Here is a 19,828-nt window from a genome sequence, read left to right as displayed (position 1 = left end):
ACTATGAAACGTTTGTTGTCTGGTTTCCAGCAGTACACATTTTAAATTGTGCCAAAAATAGACGAAGCCCTTTAGGAACGGAGGCTTGTTTGTACGAGAGTCTGAAAAAATTCTATTATAAGTAATAAAACTTGTAATTAATAACACGGATGGTGTTTTCATTAACTGGCACTATTGTTTTGCACAGTTAATCCTCGTTGAGGATTACCGCTAGCCGGCCGGAACTTTGGCGCATTTCCATGGCTGTTTCTTATTTTAGATGCGCCAAACAACAAACGACAATTGTTCACTGCGTAATGGCGCCATTCTGTTTCAAAAAGCCCCGAGATAACATCGATTGCAACTAAACGAAATCTACTCTCGTGGTCTTTGCTGTAACTTGTTTTCATTCAGTTTACTTTACACTTTTCTTGTGACCATTTCAAATTGGGTTAAACTTTTAACAATTAATTGTTCGAATGCGATTACAAGAAAAAACAAGGAAGATATATGTTATCTACCTGGCGGGAAGTCTTTAACGAAAAACTGCATGCTTCAATTTATGTCTTCAATACCGAAGACATTGTTTATTTGTGTAGTTTTGTACGGTAAAGGGAACTTGACACGACAGAATTTGGCAAAGAGCATGTTAATTAATTATGTTGTCAGTTAGCCGGCTAGACAAATTATCTCGTGTCGTCATGACAACGTCGTCATGACGACACGAGACAACTAGGTGAGAAAATAAAACACTTTGCCAACATGTATCCACAGGTCGGATTGAAAAGCGCCGGTTCATTTGTGCCAAATTAGCACAAAAGCTAACCGAAACTAATCACCTTCTCACAACACAGACAGTTGCCAAAAACTTTGAAGGGTGCTTGAATCGATATCAAGTGAAACTTCCTCAACACTTTTTGCACGATGGTTAATAAAAGAAACCTTTTTTGCCGCCGTTGACAATAGTTCTTTTTTTCACAACATTCATTTCATTTCGTCTTAGCCTGCGAAGCAAGCATTCACAATCAACTGAAAAATTCACCTCAGTTTTGCGTCAATTTTTGCGCGTTCCCCAAATCCCAGGTTAGTTTTCACCTCGTCCCAAGCGTTCTCTTGTTTCATTGCCAAGACGCCTGAGACGAGCTGGCGAAGCGACATTACAGGTCAAGGTATAATTAAAGAATACCCCCCCCCCCCCCCCTACCACCACCTCTCTAAGCAAGTTCGGTCAAAGGGATAGCGAACAAAGCTGTGTTTTTCAAACTGAATATTAAAGAAATAAGGAGGACTTGATTAACAATCGCATTTATTTCTTCCAATTGATGTTTTCCTTATGACTGCCACAGAACAAAGACTAGATAGGCAAAAATATAAAACTGATGAGAAAAAACTTAGAGAGAAAACGCGGCAACCCGACGTGAATGAAAAGGGCGGGAAAAACTCAGCAACAGGTTTTGTCCTGGTAACTGATTGGCCAAGAGAACGATACCTTTGCTCTGATTGGTTTAAATAAGGAACCTCGTTTCCAGGAACTTTTTCTTCTCGTCCCCTCCTTCTCTTCCGAGCACGAAGAACTTTCTTGAACACATTTGAGAACCAGATTTTATACTTCTGTCGACAACCATTTTAATGGTCAAAAACGACAAAACCTGCAATTCTGTGTCCACGTTTTCGTCGCCGATATAGAATCCCAGGTATTAATTCACAAGGGAGGTAAGCTTGGTGTACTCTATTGTGTCATGACGGAAGCAAAATTTCAAAACTGCCTTTCAAAAAGAGGACTGAATATTTCAGTCTTGTTTTCTCATTTTTACTTTCTTAGAAGGTGATAACTTCAGGCAAGTCTTGAAACCGCGAAAACTGCTTCCGTCACGACAAAAATAGGTTATGGTTTATCTCTAAGTTATATAATAGCTTCATTTGGTTCGATAATCTAAAAACTTGAGACGCAAAATCTTATATTTTATATCATGTGAAAATGTTCAAGCAAACAACACTTAAACAAGGGTTTGGACAGCCGAAAAATAGCACCCAAAATTTAGCCATCTACGTTGTATTGGTCTCTGTTTTTACATTATTTCCACCAGAGTAGCCTTAAATTTTCTACAAGACACGCATCTTTTTTGCTTTGCAAAGGTTTGCATTTATTATTTATTATAAATTGTACCATCGCTTACGAAGAGTTTTACAAATAGAGGATTCTTACTAAGTAAATGATTTTTCACATCAACAAGGGCTTTTTCTACTTAAAGCACCTTGTAGGCAACAGATACCAAATTTATAAATCTACATTATATTTTTCGAACTTTTATATCAAAATAATATTAATTTTCCATATATTTATATATTTCATAATATTACTGGTAACCAGTCACACAAGATTGCCTAAATACTTCTTACCACACATGCTCAAGTGATTATACTATACATAATTTAAAATTATCACTTTTCGCTGGACAGGTGTTACAAAACCAAACCCATTTTTCCTTTGAACGACTAGAACTGAGTTCACGCCAAAAGTGCATGGACCTTGGACATTAGGTGAGTCAGCGTCTTCTCTTTTTGTGTATGAGGTTCATTTCTTAGGAAGCTTTGAGAAAGTAATCGTTAACATTTATTTAACGTACAAAGGTCTTGTAGTTCCTTCAATTTCTTTCGTTTCTTTTCCAGTTTCTTTAGAAACAAGTAAATTTGTTCTTCTACATGGAGTACCACTTTAATTTTTACTTTTCTACACTATATTTCACTACAAATTCTGTAAGTCCCAGACAGTTAACATTTGAAGTATTCATTCTGCTCCAGTCGAATCTATAGAAATAATTCTCATCATTGCATCCACTGTTCCAGTGGAATGATTTCTCCTAAACAAAAAAAAAATGAAATAAAAAAATAACACGATGAGTAAGTGAATGAATGAAGAAATGAAGTAAGATAGAAAGGAAGAAGGGAAGCAGTAGCGTCGCAGCTCTTGTAAGCTTTTAATTCTACTGGTCCTCTAGTGTAGCAGTCGCTATTGTTTTGGGGGCTAGCTAGGGGCATTGTTTCTGTTGTTTGTTTTATTGTTCTCTTTTCTCCTGTAGTGTAGGAGCTCTTGTAAGCTTGTAATTCTACTGGTCCTCTAGTGTAGCAGTTGCTATTGTTTTGGGGGGCTAGCTAGGGGCATTGTTTCTGTTGTTTGTTCTATTGTCCTCTTTTCTCCTGTAGTGTAGAAGCTCTTGTAAGCTTGTAACTCTACTGGTCCTCTAGTGTAGCAGTTGCTATTGTTTTGGGGGGCTAGCTAGGGGCATTGTTTCTGTTGTTTGTTCTATTGTCCTCTTTTCTCCTGTAGTGTAGAAGCTCTTGTAAGCTTGTAATTCTACTGGTCCTCTAGTGTAGCAGTTGCTATTGTTTTGGGGGCTAGCTAGGGGCATTGTTTCTGTTGTTTGTTCTATTGTCCTCTTTTCTCCTGTAGTGTAGAAGCTCTTCTAAGCTTGTAACTCTACTGGTCCTCTAGTGTAGCAGTTGCTATTGTTTTGGGGGGCTAGCTAGGGGCATTGTTTCTGTTGTTTGTTCTATTGTTCTCTTTTCTCCTGTAGTGTAGAAGCTCTTGTAAGCTTGTAACTCTACTGGTCCTCTAGTGTAGCAGTTGCTATTGTTTTGGGGGCTAGCTAGGGGCATTGTTTCTGTTGTTTGTTTTATTGTTCTCTTTTCTCCTGTAGTGTAGGAGCTCTTGTAAGCTTGTAATTCTACTGGTTCTCTAGTGTAGCAGTTGCTATTGTTTTGGGGGCTAGGGGCATTGTTTCTGTTGTTTGTTCTATTGTTCTCTTTTCTCCTGTAGTGTAGCAGCTCTTGTAAGCTTGTAACTCTACTGGTCCTCTAGTGTAGCAGTTGCTATTGTTTAGGTTTGGGACTAGGGGCATTGTTTCTGTTGTTTGTGCTATTGTTCTCTCAAAGGGTAGCGATCCATTTATGTTAGATCTTGCGAGAGCTGCAACCCGACCCGAAGGAAAGAGGAACAAAAACAAAGGAAAGAAGAAGGACAACGGCAACAGGTTAAATTTTGAATAAACAAGGCGTTGCTGAATGAATGATCACAAAAAACAACAGAATAGAAGATAGAAATAGTACTTGTGCGTGAAAATGTAAAACCGAGCAACGGATCGCTATAGAGTTACGTCATGAGTAAGGAATGTTTTGGGCCATTCATCTTAAAAGTCACTAGAGAGGAAAGGATTTGAGTTGTTTTAAGTTGTTTGCGAATGCCAGGCTATGCAAAACAATGCTTTTTGATTATGTTAGAATGTTATACTCACCCATAGTGACTCATTCCTTCCCTTGGCAGAGGAGTTGCAATGGCTTCTCCAGGCACTGTTGATACTGCAGGCACATACTCTCTTTGTTGAACTGATCTGCCAATGTTTGCTGGTTCATGCAGAAACTTTTGGATTTTTGTTTCTGGAAGATGCCCCAAATCCTAAAGAAAAAAACAATACAAAAACTCAGGAATACAAAAAATTAAGTGAAATTCCCTTCGTACCTTTTCATTCAGTCTTAGAATGAAAATATGATTTTTTTTTCATAAAGTTTCTGTCCATCCAAGCATATGACTATATGAATTGGTACAAATTGAATATGAATACAAATTGCTTGGAGATACCCTCGGATGAGCATTAGCTCTATAATGGAAACCGGGGACCACATGAGGCAAAAAAATTATTTCAACATAAGTGGGCTTTGAAAGCAAGACCTCCAGATTAGATAACCGTTGGTCTACCAATTGATGTACAATGTACAAGACGTAAGATGGGAGAAGGTTGTGGGTATAATTAAGGGAGTAATTTGTAGCAGGGTTACGCTACTTGTATGCCACTTCACTTGTTCATTCCAGCCATTTCAATTGTTAACTGAAATAAATGTCATAAAACCAAAACCAAAGTAATCACTCTGGCCAATCACAAAGGGCACAGACAATACAGTGAACCAATCAAAACTCAATTCAAATAACTGTAGATGGCCAGAATCTTGGGAAATTGTGTAGAAGCAACTCACAATTGGGTATTGTTTTTACTTCTAATTAGTCCAGAACAGTGGCGCAAGATTTCTAAACCAATTACTAAAAATAATAATGCAAAACCAAAGCAACTGAAAATTGCTTTTGACACTCAAGTTAAAATTATCACCTTATCTCATCAAATAAATGATAGATTTATTAGTCCTACAAACCTTAAGCCTTTCGTAAGTATCTCCAATGATACCAATGAACAAGCTCAAAACGACATAAATAAAGAGCGCAATGAAGATGTAAAGATAGATCTTGCTGAAGATCCACACAACAAAAGGGCTCTTGGTGCGCGATATCTGTGCATAGGTGTTATACAAGTCATCTCCGTTGATCATAGAGTACAGGCATTCTGCAGTGATGGTCAGTGTCTTGAACTGAAAACAACAAAAAAGCAATTGAGTGATGAAATTTAAAAGTTTGTTCCCCATACCATAAGGTCACCAAATTAGAGCGATTTACGAGTGTCGTAAACCAAAACCAAAGTAGTTACAATGTAATCATTCTGGCCAATCACAAGTGACCAAAACAATCCACTTATTTAATCAAAACTTAAAGCGAACACGTGTAGCCAGTACAAAGCATGGGAAACTGTGTGTGAGTGAGTCACAACCAGTTTTAATAGGCCATTTCCGATATATTAAAATCTTACTTGGCTACGAGGCTTGGGGGAAAAACAAAGAAATCACGTCGAGGTTCAGGAATGAATAAATCATTTCTTTTGTTTTATTCCCCCAACCTCAGAGCAAGTGATATTAAATTCGGAATGGCCTATTTTTTATTCTGATTAGTTCAGAGAGTGGCACAAGGTTTTTAAACTAATCACAACTGTGTTGCAATGCAAAACCAAAGTAAACATGAATTATTCTCGACACTCAAATAAAAACCATTCTATCAACACTGTCTAACCGTATTACATATCTTTACTAATCCAATTCTCTGTAAACAACAATGAGTGGGTAGGGACAGGAGAGGTGGTGGTCTATACTTTCCACTTACCGTACCTTTTATTTCCAGCTTCTTCCCCTTACTTACTGGTTCCTACTCTTGGTGCCTTTTCTATTGGAAAAACTATGCAGTGTTGCAAAATTTTTCCCAATTTCTCCTGATTACTCACACCTTGGGAATCCCATTTTCCACTCTCCCTTTTACCTTCCTTCTGCAGAATTCCCAGCCCTGTTACTCCCAAGTTTTTTTTATTTATTTATTTAACAACTGCTGCTACGTTATAGTACACTACATTACAATATTTTCAAAAAAAAACAACACTACATATAACAGTTACATTACAATACGAAAACACTACATGAAAGCACTAAAGTACAATAGAAACTAAACTACTATGAAGACACTTTATATAAACTGTTAAAGATGGGCTACGTAATATTTGGGCATACAGTAAAAGTTTTGATTTACATTAAAGTATAGTGCTTATTTTTATGTTATACATCACATACAAAGAAAGCGCAAATTAATTATTTACAAGAAAAAAGAAACGATTTACAAAAAACAAATACATTTACAAAACAATAACGAAAGTGAACTTACAGCTATGATTACCGGTAAGCAGAATTGTCCAGAAAAAAAAGAAAGGAGCATACCGTATTTACTCGAATAAGTGCCGCCCCCGAATAAGCGCCGCAGTCCCGATGAGGCACTTATTTGAAGAATTTCGTTTAACTTAAAACAGCACTAAAAAGCAGCTCTAAAACAAGCTCTAACATTTCTTTGCATCAAAAAGCGATGTTTTGCACTTATAAGTGATTGTTTTATCGCTCTCCTATTAGTTTTTCTATTCAACACTCTTACAATACGTAGTTCTGTAAATGTTGTGAAGGCCGCAAACTTTGCCATGACAGCTAGCGCCACTTCTGTCTCAGCAAAAGACAAATACTGACAATCAAAAGACACTCTTTTTTAATAACTGTAAAAGATAAGATTCATTGTGGCGTCCAAATTTTGAATAAGTGCCGCCCTCAAATAAGCGCCACCCTTGAATAAGCGCCGCACTGGAGGCGCGAAAAATTTAATAAGCGCCGTGGCGCTTATTCGAGTAAATACGGTAATAAAAATTACAGCATTTTACCCCATATAGACACTCCTAAGTTACTATCCCCCTGCCCCCCAACCTCTTCACCAAAAGCATTAACGTGAACTTGAACTTTACCTTGGGATGGAATGGACCCAGAACAATCCAGCCACAAAACATGAAGCCAGCAAACAGAAGAGCCGTACAAACACAGAATCTGGCGACACTTGGAGTAGCAGCCTTCAGTGTTACTAAAAGAACCTGCAAGGAATATGGGTAAAGGATTAAACAGTTTGCTAAAAATGAACTAGCTAACGTCTTTCTTCATGCGGTGAATTCTTTCCCACTCAACAAACTGAGATTCAACCCAAAAATTCCATACTGGCAACGTATTGCTTTGCAGAGATCCGTGTACAGTGTCTCTGATTGGTTGTTACTTGCACGCAAAAATTCAAAACTGAAAAAAAAAAAAACAATCAGAGACACTGCACGGATCTCTGTAGAGCTTTAGTTGGAACTATATTGAAGGGAGTCTTTTTAGTAAGTCTGAAATCAAACCACTTTCTTTTATTAATCATATTTATTTATTTATTTTATTGATGGCAGTTTTTCTTGGACAATTATGTCCAGGGGGGTCTCTGAACCCATGTGAAGCACCAACCCTTAAAGTGTATATGACATGAAAAATATTTTCTGCTTATTTGAGGCCTTTCGAAATACAGAGAATGGGTTTTTCTTTTCGTATCTTTTTCGTTTCAGAGATGCGTTTTTGTATATGCAATTAGATCAGTGATGACGTCACAATGACTCTAAAATGGTAAAATACTGAATAAACAAATCTCTAAACTATGGAGTGTTCTTGAAACTTGGCACCACGAATGTGCATCAAAAAGAACAAAATAACACCCTTAGTATTGTTGCCATGCAACTCTTTCAGCTCCAGTCTCTCTCTGTCAAAAAGACAAATCCCTGGGGAACCCCATACTCTGACCTCTAATAGTGAGACAAAGGGTCCTGCTTAGAACATACATATTTCCCATATTGCCTTAATTCCCACCATTGGTTTGGCTGCGCTAGATGGTTCTTGGTTTAAGACAAAAACTGGGAATTTCAGTTTTATTGAGACAGCACCAGCGGCAAAACTGTTGTCATGGCAACAGCCCTAAGAGTAACATTTTGACCTATGGTTTATCGTTTATCCCAGAAGACTAGAATGTCTTATCATTTGCAGATGTCATTTGCAAAGGCAGCACATTCTCCTCAGTTGCTTTAAGATCCTAAAAGTGTTGGTCTGGTCTGGGACTCAAACCCTTGACCTCCCGCACAATGACACCCTACCAACTGAGCTAACTGGTCGGCAGTTAGAATACACTTCTAGTAATAACTGGAGACATTACATTGTATTTCTTGGAGTAGCCCAGGAATCGAAGGAGGCCAATCCAAACAAAGAGAACTGCTGTTCCAAGAAAAATACTGCTGGAATTGTAAAAATCACTATCCTGAAAGAAATGTTGTATAGTAGGTAGTTTAGAATATACACATACTTATCATAATATAGTATTACCCAAGACAAAAAAAAGTGTGGAAGAAACGCAATAAACAATTGATCAAGTTGATTGATAAGCAGCAAAAAAAACACGTACCTTGTCAAAAATGAAAGGGAAATTTTTAATATTATACATGTTACCCAAGTGAATAAATGAAGCAAGTTTACCCAATCCGTTAAAGACAGTGACTTAATCAAATGGTTATTGTGTTGGGGGAGGGAGGGTGGGGGTCATGTGTGATTAGACTGTTCACAGCCCCCTTTTATTGATTGATAAACGTGGGGAAAGAAGGGCAAGAGAACTGGACACCAGTGCAAAACAGGAGATGCAAGGGGGTGGGGGCTCGCTCGTGCTCCCTCCCCTGCCCTTCACGCTTTGCTCAGCAATTCTCTCGTCTCTCCCTTTTTTTGCATCACTTGCTAATCATTTTTTAGAGTTTAAGGTACATCCTCAACCATACAAAAACTCACCTTTTGATCAATGGCCATCTTGTATATTGAGCCCACAATAGTAAGAACGTCACTTAACATGATGACAAAAAACCATAAGCTGACAAACTCCTGGTAATCGGAGAAGGTAAATTCCTCCCTCAGTTCACTCTTGAAAAATGTGGCGGTTTCCTTTGAACAATCAAAAGTGACAGTCATGACATAATTACGAAAAACGAAAAAGAAAAATTTAATGCAAAGGCTGTTGACCACAGTTCAACATCTCAAAAAAAATAATAATGTTACAGCACACACAAGGAACTTTGGTCTTGACTTTCAGCAAATTTTTGTTTTTCCTCCCTTGAGAACTTATCCTCTTGTAAAATTATTAATAATATAAAAACCCAGATTTAGAAATCCTTTTACATCATACACTATTCAGTTATGTACAATGAGAATGAACCAGGGCCTTCCTTCGATAAAGCCTTTGAATGTAAATCACTTTTATTCAGATCCTTAATGGCTGTGTCTCACCTTGGCCAACTTTAGTGATTTGTAAATTGATCTTGTGCATAGCACCAGCGATAGGCTGCACAGGAAAATCACAACAGCATCAAACACCACCAAGGCTTGACTTATAACGCGTGTCCCTGTTAGACAGAAGGAAACCACACAGAATAATACAGAAGAATTTGACAAAAATCAAGACATTACCACTTCATGTCAATTTAAGTGTGCCATTCAGAAAATTATTGGGCAAAGCCGCTGGTATTTTTATGCTCACAAAACTGGTTCAGTCGTCACGCCTCAGTGAATGATTTTATCTTTCATCTTTTAAAATGCGCACACAAGGTATAGATATGTTAATCAAAAGTTTTATAGTAAACCATAGTTCGATAGTTTGAACCGTAGTTTGATAGCTTGAAAGAAAAAGCTGTTTATGTCTTTTAGCCAGGGCTTCTGAAATTTCGCGTGGTCGCGGAGCCGCGAAATTCAGGTATATCCGCGAAATCCCGCGAAATTGACAAAAACACATGAAATACCGCAAAATTCGCTAGAAATTCTACCAAATACATGTCGGTACAACATATTTGAAACTTATCTTGGCTATTTGAGCTGTTTACTTGCCATAAACTTGCAAATTTATCTTGAAATTTTGTCACTGCCACGAGTAAACATCGTACCAAAACTACCAGGCATCTCAGATTAATGTTGCAAAAACCTGGGGACTGGCCGTTAAGAGAACTTTTCGTTGACACTATATGGAGTGTGAAAAGAAACTGCTGTCTGTAGTAATGCAGGCACACGTTTAATCGTACACGAATGGAGAGACCGAATGAAGACACAAGAATGTTTTGACTTCACAGATGGATTTAAACCTTTGATCTAGAACAATCTTGCCTTGTAAACTGCAAAGCAACGCAAGAGAGCGATGAGGGGAAAGAAGTTTATTGCGTTGCTGTTTTCGGTTCTAAATTGCAGCGGAAAAAGGAGGTTATCCGGCCAAGCGTTTCGGTAATGCTTTATGTGTTCTTGTCGCTCGAAACAAGTACAGTTGCCTTCAGAACTGTGTTGGATGAACTTTTGTGTTTCTTTCTTGCCCTGAATTTGACATCCTTCCAATATTTTTGTCAGGAATCTTTCTTTTTTGCTTTTCAACGAAATTTGCCCCGAAAATTCCCGCAAAAATCCCGGGAAATCTGCCGTTTTCTCCGCGAATTTGTCTCTTCAAATCCTGTGAAATTTCTCTTTTTCCCCCGCAAATTATCAGAAGCCCTACAGTTTAGCTGACCAGTTATTAACCTATTCATTAGAAGGTTTAAACAAGTTGTTCGGATAATTACCGGTAGGCCAACCCATTAGGATGCTTTTGCAAGTTGTAAGAAATTTTTGCCTCAGCGTTCAAAGCATTAACCAAGTCCTTTAAGCACTTTAAAAAGTCGCTAGTCACCTGTCCGTTAGCCATTAGTTTTTGCCCGTTTAACAGAAATTAAGCGTTAGTGTACGTTTTCCCGTGGAAGGTCACAATTGCTATTATTTTGTGTCACTGGAAGGATCTTTTCCTCCTGCAGAGCTTAATTTTAAGTGATGCCATTTTTGGTCAAAGCATAGGCCAGATTTTCTTTTCCAAGAAAAGCTAAAAAAATCCAAGAAAAGCTCGAAAAAGAAGCTCTGAACAAAATGTTCGAGCTAGACTTCAGCGAGAGAATTGAAGACAACCTGGGCTAGAGTTCTTACAAAAAGTTTTTCCTTGGAAAGAAAATTTTGCCTTCACTTCGCCTTTTCTTATAACCGGTAGCTCGAAATGCTAAAGTCGTGCAAGCCACAAAAATTATGTCATGTGATCAGTTATTAAGACCATGAAATGAATCCAATATGCGTGAAACAAGCAGGCTGAATTTTAACTCTTGTCAATGGTTGTCTGAGATTGATAGCAGATTTTTGATGCAATCTAAAATATAATTTTTTTTAATGTTTTAATTTTTTATAGATAACAGACTTACTTAATTTATGTTGTCCTTTTATTTCTCCTTTCTGGCACTCTAACCAAGTATTATCCATATCAAGCTCAACTGGCATTCTACCATCATGTTTCACGTTATCAAACAAAATCTAATAAAAGACAGATAAACAAAATATCAATTTCACCAATACACTAATTTTGATACATTTAATTTAAAATTTTAATGTGCTGCCAAGGCTAAGGCAGGGCTGCAAATGTTTTTTTTTTCACTTGAAAGGACATACAGTAAAAACCCACGTATAAGAACCTAACATTTAAGAACCTGTTAGGCTAAAATTTCGTTTTTAAGCACCCTTCACATAAGAACCATTTTAGGCTAAAATTCTAAAACAGGTTCTTATTTTCAAAGAAGAAAATAATAATCTTTTCAAAAATTTGTTTATAACACAGTCTGTACACTTTATAGTTACAGCATAGTTACATAAAACTTTTCCTCCATGAAATATATAATTATTAACTAAGATGAACAGATGAACCTTATGAAATTATAGTGAAGGTTAAAGTATAGGTTTGATTTTAACAGAATCAGATTAAAATAGCATTAGTATTTTGCTTACCAAAGCCTCTAAGAATACTGTTATTGGACATTTAAGACCAGATCATTTAAAAATACTTTATTTCTTGAACAAAAGTTAAGAACCTAATAATATTAAGAACCTAGTTAGCCTAATTTTTCACTAAATACCATTTATATAAGAACCTGTTTAGGCTAACTTGAAAAAACCTAGGTTCTTATACGCGGGTTTTTACTGTATGTCCTACTAAGACACCATCTTGGTTGGACAAAACAAAATTGTGGTCTGACATCACCAAAAACAAAAGGTTGAAATTTATTCATTGTTGCTGTAAAATGATTTACAATCAGAAAATTGTACGGGCATCATGTCCGACCACACTTGGGATTTCGTCGGACATGAGCAATTTTTGGGGGCCGTCCGATGACCGACTGTTATTTGCAGCCCAGCTAAGGGGTCTAAAAACAATCATCCCTAAGACTTGATGTGGGATATTTTTTGCAGCACAATTAGTTTAATTTTTTCTTACCGTAACATTCAGCTGATAACAGGCCGGCTTATCCCAGGCTTTGACATTTTTCAAATTCACTGTCTTCAAAGAGAACTTCATACTAACTTGACAAAGCCTAAATTGAATAACACAATGTATTTAATTAGAGACACATTATCCAATTCAACTATGACATGTTAATTAAAGACATTAGAAGACATTACAGAAAAGGACACTCTAGGATCATGTCTGTTTCACCTAGGCAGATGAACATGTTAAGCTACACCAAACAGTAGTGTAATCACATCTGATATAATATAATTATAATGTTGCAGTTAATTTTTTATCTCAGTTAATTTTTGAGTTATTTTTTTAAAATAGCTCTTAGTCAGCGTGTTGGACGGTGTCTCAGTGACCAAAGTATGTTTGTCACACCAATCAGGTTTCAGGTACTATCAGAACCAATCAAATTGCAGTTTATAAAGGCGAAGTAATCTGATGAAATTGTGTCGCAGTTAGTTTTCAATGGAAGATTTAGCTCTATAAAGATTTCAATTGGTGAGTTGTGAATTATCCTGGATTTGAAACGTATTTTGCTTAATGCTCGCCTGCTTACAACGCACACGCCGTCGGCAAAAGGACCAACACTTAATTGTTATTTGAGGGTTCGTTTTGGGCAGGCTAGTTTTGCTGACCGTAGAAATTGAAGGACAATGTTGTTATTATGATGTTATTACTGTGGGTTAATTTACAAAGAGTGGTAAAAATGGCAAGGAATCTTCTTCGGTGTGTGTTAGGGCCTCATGTTTAGTAAAGGAAGCTAGTTTTCAATTCATTTCAACCGTTGTTTGTATGCTAACTTTTGCTAATTAAATTTCAACAAGGCATGGAAAATGTTCATGCTCTCGCCACGGTCTGGTGAACACGTCACACGCTCACTCAAGCATGAAGCCGAGAAGCACATACTTAAACCTGCCAACTTTTTCTGTGTAAAGGCGTGAGATTTTTATCCTGAGATTGCCAGGATTTCCGAAGACCTTACGACAGTGTCCAAAGTTTCCCGAAGACGTCCAAATATTCCGAAGACGTTCCGATCATATCCCGATCCCAGTGCGTGGACGTGTTTGCTAAACACGACCTCGTTCCCAATGCTTTTTTTTTTGCCAAACTCTGCGATTTCGGGAAAGTACGTATCACCATTTACTCATTTTACATGGAGTTTTCGTTTCTCACATTGGTTTGAGTTAACATTTTTTGGAAAATGTGTCGTCTGTGGTTTTAATTATACGCATACCTATTTCAACTAGGCATGAGAAATTGGCTTGTGAGCGTGAGTTGGCGTGAGATCAAAGTTTTCAACTCGCAGGCATGAGACTCACGCCCAAGGCATGAGAGTTGGCACATATATGTACTATGAAGATTTCTTTCAAGAAATGTCGAAACCGCCACGAAAGCATGTTCGAACACTAAAGAGTTTTTCGCTTCCACACGAAGCCCCTCTCAGGCAGAGGTTTTACAAAATAATATGGAAGTTAGTTCAACTGATGGAGAAAAAAATCAAAGGAAAGAAAGTCACGGTTGTAACATGACACCTTTGTTTTTCTCTAAGATCGTTGTGATGCCTTTAAAGTCTAATTAAATTAACGCCACGGATTCTACAAGAATTCTACCGCATTGAAAAGCACACCACGTTAGGCTTAAATACAAAATTTCTAAACACGTCCCTGTTATTTTCATTTTTGAAACAACAAACGAGATACTTTTGTTTTTGTCAATTTTTGTCAAAAAGATTGTAACATGATTCTTTTGTTTTTGTCGAAAATGGTTGTAACATGATTATTTTGTTTTTGAGAACAGCAAACCAAATCAAAAAACATCTCTTTCGAAAGGTTTTTTAAAGTGCGGTACAGCTTGGAAATTTGTTTCCTGGTTATTAAGAGTTTTGCGTCGAAAATCACGATGCAAGTTTATGCATGCTTAATTACGAAACCGCTGTAAAAGTCCCAAATCTAATTTAATTAATTTGTGGTTTTAACTTGGCGCTATGGAGTCGGCAGGCCTGCAAACACGCGATACACGCAATGTTCCTGGCAAAAAGCCAAAAGTATACTGTAACAAACAAAAGTATCGCGTTACGGTTGATAGAAAGCTAGAAACAAAATAAGCGCTTTAAACAGAATAAAAACATGCCATTTTGTGACATTTTGATAATTAAATTAGTTCTTGTTTTTCAGTTAAATGATGAAAATTTACGTATTGAATAAAACAGTTCTGATGTATCAAAGTGCACGTAAAAATTATTTTGTTTGCAAGCAAATTTTGTGCAAAAAAGTGACTCTGTGGGCCGCCATACACAAATAGCTCAATCCATGGCATAAACCATCCCAACAGGACAATCACCAAATCTAACCCCAAGCCACCCCATAAATTGAAAAAATAACTCCTGCACGCTTAACATGCCTATGTTTTATTTCAACTAGTTAGTTTTTTTTCGCACTAGTTGATTTTTTTTTAGACTAGGTTAATAAGTAGAAAAGTAAAAGTAAACATCTCCCCTCCCTTGAACTAGCTGCTAATTAACAAGCTCCAAAACTCCTTAAGATTCTTACATCATTCCTTCTCTACTACTCCGCTATTACGATCATAACTAGGACTGGGAACCCTTTACTAGAAGGAAAAGCTCGAAGCGAAACTAATGTCTAATACTGGCATAAACAATCAGGAGTACCTACACCTATTGATCCATTAGAAGAATATAACCTCAGAGACAAGGCAAACAAGTTAGTCTATCTGCCCCACTGAATTTTATCAATCAAATACAGTGGGGCAAATATGGAATGTTCCCCACGACTCAAGCTACTAGTTCCTCTAGCCAGTTTAATAGATCGATCAAGTGCCTGGTTCTCCCTCATGCTCCCACACGGCAAACATGTAAATCAGCTTTCTTTGTGTGTTTTAATCTTTGTAACTGATGTTTTTACCGTGTATAAATAAAGTATATGTTATGTTATGGGCTTACGCTGTCTCTCAACTACTCACCCGGTAGAATCCTCAGCTTACCGTCCCCAACTATCTGCTATTATCCCCCTCCTCTAAGTACTATCATCTAATTTTTTTCTTTTCACTAACCTGCACTGGATTTGAACTCTCGACCTCTGGATTTGCTTTCCAACCCCTTATCTACTTTGCCACGTAGGAAACATTGGGTGAACCACTAATTTTTAAAAATAAATGACTCCAACCCATACCCTAACCCTATCATCAAAAGATCAACTTGTTAGAAGAAAACTAACTAGTTAAGATTAGAAATTAACTGAGATCAAAAATTAACCGCAACATATATGATAAATTCAGTAATTAAAAATACATTTTAAGACTCAGAGAAGAACAAACAACAACAACAATAACAACAACAAACATGTTACTTTAGAACCTTACCTTCCCAGATTAAAGGTGTCATTTTTGATAAAGTGTTGATGGTGATAAGGACGTTTTAAAAATATGCAAGCTGTGAAGGAAAGAGATTTCATTATTAAATATCATTGTTGACTAAATTATAATATTAATATACTATGTATGTAATACGGCATATTTCAAACACATGTTCATTATCAGAGAGGTCAAACTCTGATATGCCTATCTATATATTAAACAGAACAAATGTCGGAAAAAAACCAGATGCCCCGCGGGTCCCCCGCCCCCTCTCTGGGTCCCCTGCTCCGGGCCCCGGGCCGCCGTGGCCCCTCGGGGCCGCTTGTATCTTACCATCCTTCACATCGGGATCAAACACGTAGGTGTTGTTTACAATCCCTCCTTTGGCATAGTAACTGTAGCATAACTGCACTTGTGGGGGATCAGTGCCGTTCACCATGTGTGTATAGTTATAAGTACCAATAGGGGTTGTCGCAATTTGATAATACTGTCAACAGAGAAGGAAAAAACATGTAACTACCAATGCCAGAGTTAAAAAGGAAACAGATTGCAAATTCGTACTGACATTGTTAATAATTATAAATAATAATACTTGTATTAATTAGGCCTCTAATAACTATTGAGCCCAAATTGTCAGAAGTAAATATCCAACACAAGAGAGAGTGTTTCATCACATTTCTAAACAGCAAGAAGGGAGTTGAAAAATACAACACAAAGCAGAGTATTTTCAACGAACTTCCGGGTGTTCGGGATATGTGGTGAAACACTTCTCAAGTGTTTGATATAATTATTTTCTCAATTGAAACTAAAAGTAAGGAGTAAATGGAGACATAAAATCATTAAAATCTATGCTAATTAAGATCAGATTTCCAAACCACTGTCAGTCACGTTTATGATTTCCTTTGTTTTAGCTTGATGAATTATTAATGTTGTGAGAATTAAGTTTGCAGAAGAGAGCCTTTGGTGAATAGGAATTCTATTGAAAAATAACTAACTCCCCAGTCGACGATTCAAACAAAGAAGAAAGTTTTGCACAGGAATAATAAATAAATACAACATTTTTTTCTCCAGAAACTGACCTAAAGCAGTAACTCTTAATATATAGAAAAGCGTCAAGCCTAGTGGCCCATACAGCCAGAGCTTATCCTGGTTTCTGTGGCATTAAGTGATTAGGAGTATTTCTAAAGCCTGCTAGATGGGATGCTAGTCCACCGTAGGGTTACTCCCTGGCATTACATGTATTTCTCTGGTACCCATTTATACACCAGGGCCCAGTTGTTCAAAGGGTGGATAACTCTATCCATCGGATAAATCACTATACAGTGGATAACTGTCATACAAAACCTACTTCGCTATATCAACCAGACAGTGATTTATCAGGTAGATAGCGTTATCCACCCTTCGAACAACTGGGGCCAGGGTGGAGAGAGGGACTGTGAGAGTAAAATGTCTTGTCCAACAACACAACACAGTGACCCCGCACCAGGGCTTGGACCCAAACCGCTCAATCCAGAGTCCAGTGCGCTAACCATTAGGCCACCGCGTCACACTTGACTAGATAAATATTTAATTTATATATACCTGTTCATGAGCATAGTGAAGATGATCGTATAGCTCTTTTCTTGTGTACACCACAACACCCTCTTTGCTGTTTTGAAAATCTTTAAGAAATAAGTGCTTCAAGGCCATGCGATTATTTTCCAGGAATGTCACCAAAGAAAACCGATCCAATCCAAATAAACAAATCTGCAAACAATTAAAAATAAAAAGTTAACTAATAATGTGGCCATATGCAATACTGTTTAATCCCCCCGGGGGGGGGAAGGGAGTACTCGACTCAATCTCGGGGAGCTAGGGAGGTGCAGCCCAGACTCCTAAACCCTGACCCTGTTTAAGACACAAACCTCTGATTTTCCTACCCTGTTTAAGACAGAATGCCAATCTTTGATACCCTGTCTAAGACATAAACAAGTACCTCACTGGCTTTGTTGTAATTGTGAATTAAGCTAAGCATCAATGCCGAAATCATCGCAAGTCAGCAATACGGAAGAATTTGTGAAAATTCGGCTTGTGGGTAAGTTTGTATAAATTTACACTCTGCAGGCATATAAGCCTATCCTGTTTGACATTAATCCATGTAAAGATACCCTGTTTAAGACAAAAAGGGGTGAACTATACACCCCGTTCAAGACAAAAAAATCCTGAAAACCATACCCTATTGGGCCGTGCGTCCCCGTTAAGCCCTTATTTAAGGGAGTACCCCTCCCCCCGGTGTTTTATAATACATGTGCAGTTTAATTAGCAGTTATCTAAAAGCTGTTATCGACATTATCAAATTGTTTTTGTTTATTATTATTATCCCTGTACTTGCAAAAACTGCACAGAATTGTGACCAATTGTGTGCAAAAGAGAAGTCCTTTTCCCAGAGGACTCTACACTCTAGCTTGTAAATTTTCATTTGAATCAAACTTTGAAATTGCCTTTGAATCAAAACTATGTAAAACTATATTTTCCTTTCAAAAAGATCAGTCATTAAAAAATACGTAGACCAATCTGTTTTATGATTTCAGCCGCTCGATCTGAGTTGGTAAAATAGCGACCATCTTTTGACATTTCACGTAGTACAGTTGTTTTGGATACGCCACAACACGTTTCTACAGTAGTTTGACAAAAACGCCGTTTTGGACTTTGCTCAAACTGTAAAACGCTCAACGATTTCTACAGAAAGAAAAATTACAGTTTTATCTAACTTTCTTAAGTCATCAAATCTTACCTGGATAGTTATAAGTACAATTTTGACAATCTGAACGACCAATTTCCAAGGTTTCCGCCGTCTCGCGCGAAACTTCTGAAATGGATTCATGTAGTGGTATTTAATCTTCGTTTTCATAACTTCTCGAGGTAGACTTGGGCTTGTTTGAAGACTTCCCATTATGTTCCCTGTATCTGAACCCGAACTAGGTTCTTCGGGAGCTTGTTGATCCGCAAACGAACGCTCAAATACAGAATTACCGTCCATCTTGTTGTGTTCAAGCTCTTCGGGAACAGTTCCCAGATCGCAGGAGCGAGTGACTGACGGCTTGCGGGATATTTCCTTTGTTGGTGATGTCATTTTGTCAATTTAAGTGATTTTGACTCCGATGTCACAGAAAAAAAATCAAAAATTTAACCCAAACATGCAGTTCAGGCGTTTTTGCAAGACTACGAAGCTTGCTACTCTCTAGAAGCCCTGTCGAGAACCGTCTTTGTTTACAGCGTTTCGTAATACAGAATCGGCGCAGCTCACGTGACAGATACGTGACGGTGAGCATGACCGTGACATAACGCTACGTTACATTACGTTACGTTCATTTCGCATACAGTCCAAGGTCCTACATTCTAACTTTTTTGAAATTTTGCTATGGCAGTTTGAGCTTAAAATAAGGTTTCTATGTAAGAATAACGCAAGTACAGGGTATTCTGAACGCGAACGGTGAATAAAATGAAAAGTTCCTATTTTTTGTTCATTCTTTGTGAAATTCTCCGCATTTTTTTAATCGCGTGAAGGGACTTAAATGTTTATGGATAAAGTCTTGTGTTTGTACCACTCGTTCGCGCGTCACGGGGCTTCAAAGTTCGCTATTTTGTCATATTTCTTCTTATGAAAATATTTTAAATCAAGTCAAATTACTTGTTATTTAGATTTTAAATATTTTTTAATTTTCACTTCAAATGAAGGTCGAACATTTCTAGACAGTTTTTATTTTTATGAAGGATCGTTTTTTTTTAGGGAAAAAAATCAAGGGCTACAAGCGAGTTACGCGCGGCCGGGCGCGGGATGCTGAATCCCGAAGCCCGCGAAGCCCG

General features: G+C 37.5%; 1 protein-coding gene across 1 annotated transcript; it reads right to left on the bottom strand.

The window, feature by feature from the left end:
- Positions 1-2,515: 2,515 nt before the first annotated feature.
- LOC144637837 (mucolipin-3-like) lies at positions 2,516-19,243 on the bottom strand. Its single transcript, XM_078496916.1, has 13 exons — positions 18,756-19,243; positions 17,564-17,728; positions 16,316-16,469; positions 15,989-16,058; positions 12,590-12,686; positions 11,526-11,634; positions 9,556-9,671; positions 9,064-9,213; positions 8,444-8,545; positions 7,185-7,307; positions 5,182-5,394; positions 4,272-4,432; positions 2,516-2,840 (listed from the first exon to the last, which is right to left on the bottom strand). The coding sequence occupies exons 1-13, from the start codon at positions 19,092-19,094 to the stop codon at positions 2,768-2,770; spliced, it is 1,872 nt and encodes a 623-aa protein (XP_078353042.1). The 5' UTR covers positions 19,095-19,243; the 3' UTR covers positions 2,516-2,767.
- Positions 19,244-19,828: the final 585 nt, after the last annotated feature.

Source organism: Oculina patagonica, chromosome 14, assembly GCF_052425735.1.
Source record: "Oculina patagonica isolate OP01 chromosome 14, crgOcupat, whole genome shotgun sequence".
In the NCBI taxonomy this organism is placed as follows: Eukaryota; Metazoa; Cnidaria; class Anthozoa; order Scleractinia; family Oculinidae; genus Oculina; species Oculina patagonica.
The sequence above is the reverse complement of the archived record's forward strand: the minus strand, read 5'-3'. Positions and strand labels throughout refer to the sequence as shown.

Excerpts from the sequence above, each read along its gene's own strand:
- LOC144637837 (XM_078496916.1), bottom strand. The coding sequence starts at position 19,094 with ATGACATCACCAACAAAGGAAATATCCCGCAAGCCGTCAGTCACTCGC. Across the intron at positions 11,635-12,589 it reads GTTATCAGCTGAATGTTACG|ATTTTGTTTGATAACGTGAA; the intron begins GTAAGAAAAAAT and ends GTCTTTTATTAG. Across the intron at positions 4,433-5,181 it reads ATACTTACGAAAGGCTTAAG|GATTTGGGGCATCTTCCAGA; the intron begins GTTTGTAGGACT and ends TTTTTTCTTTAG.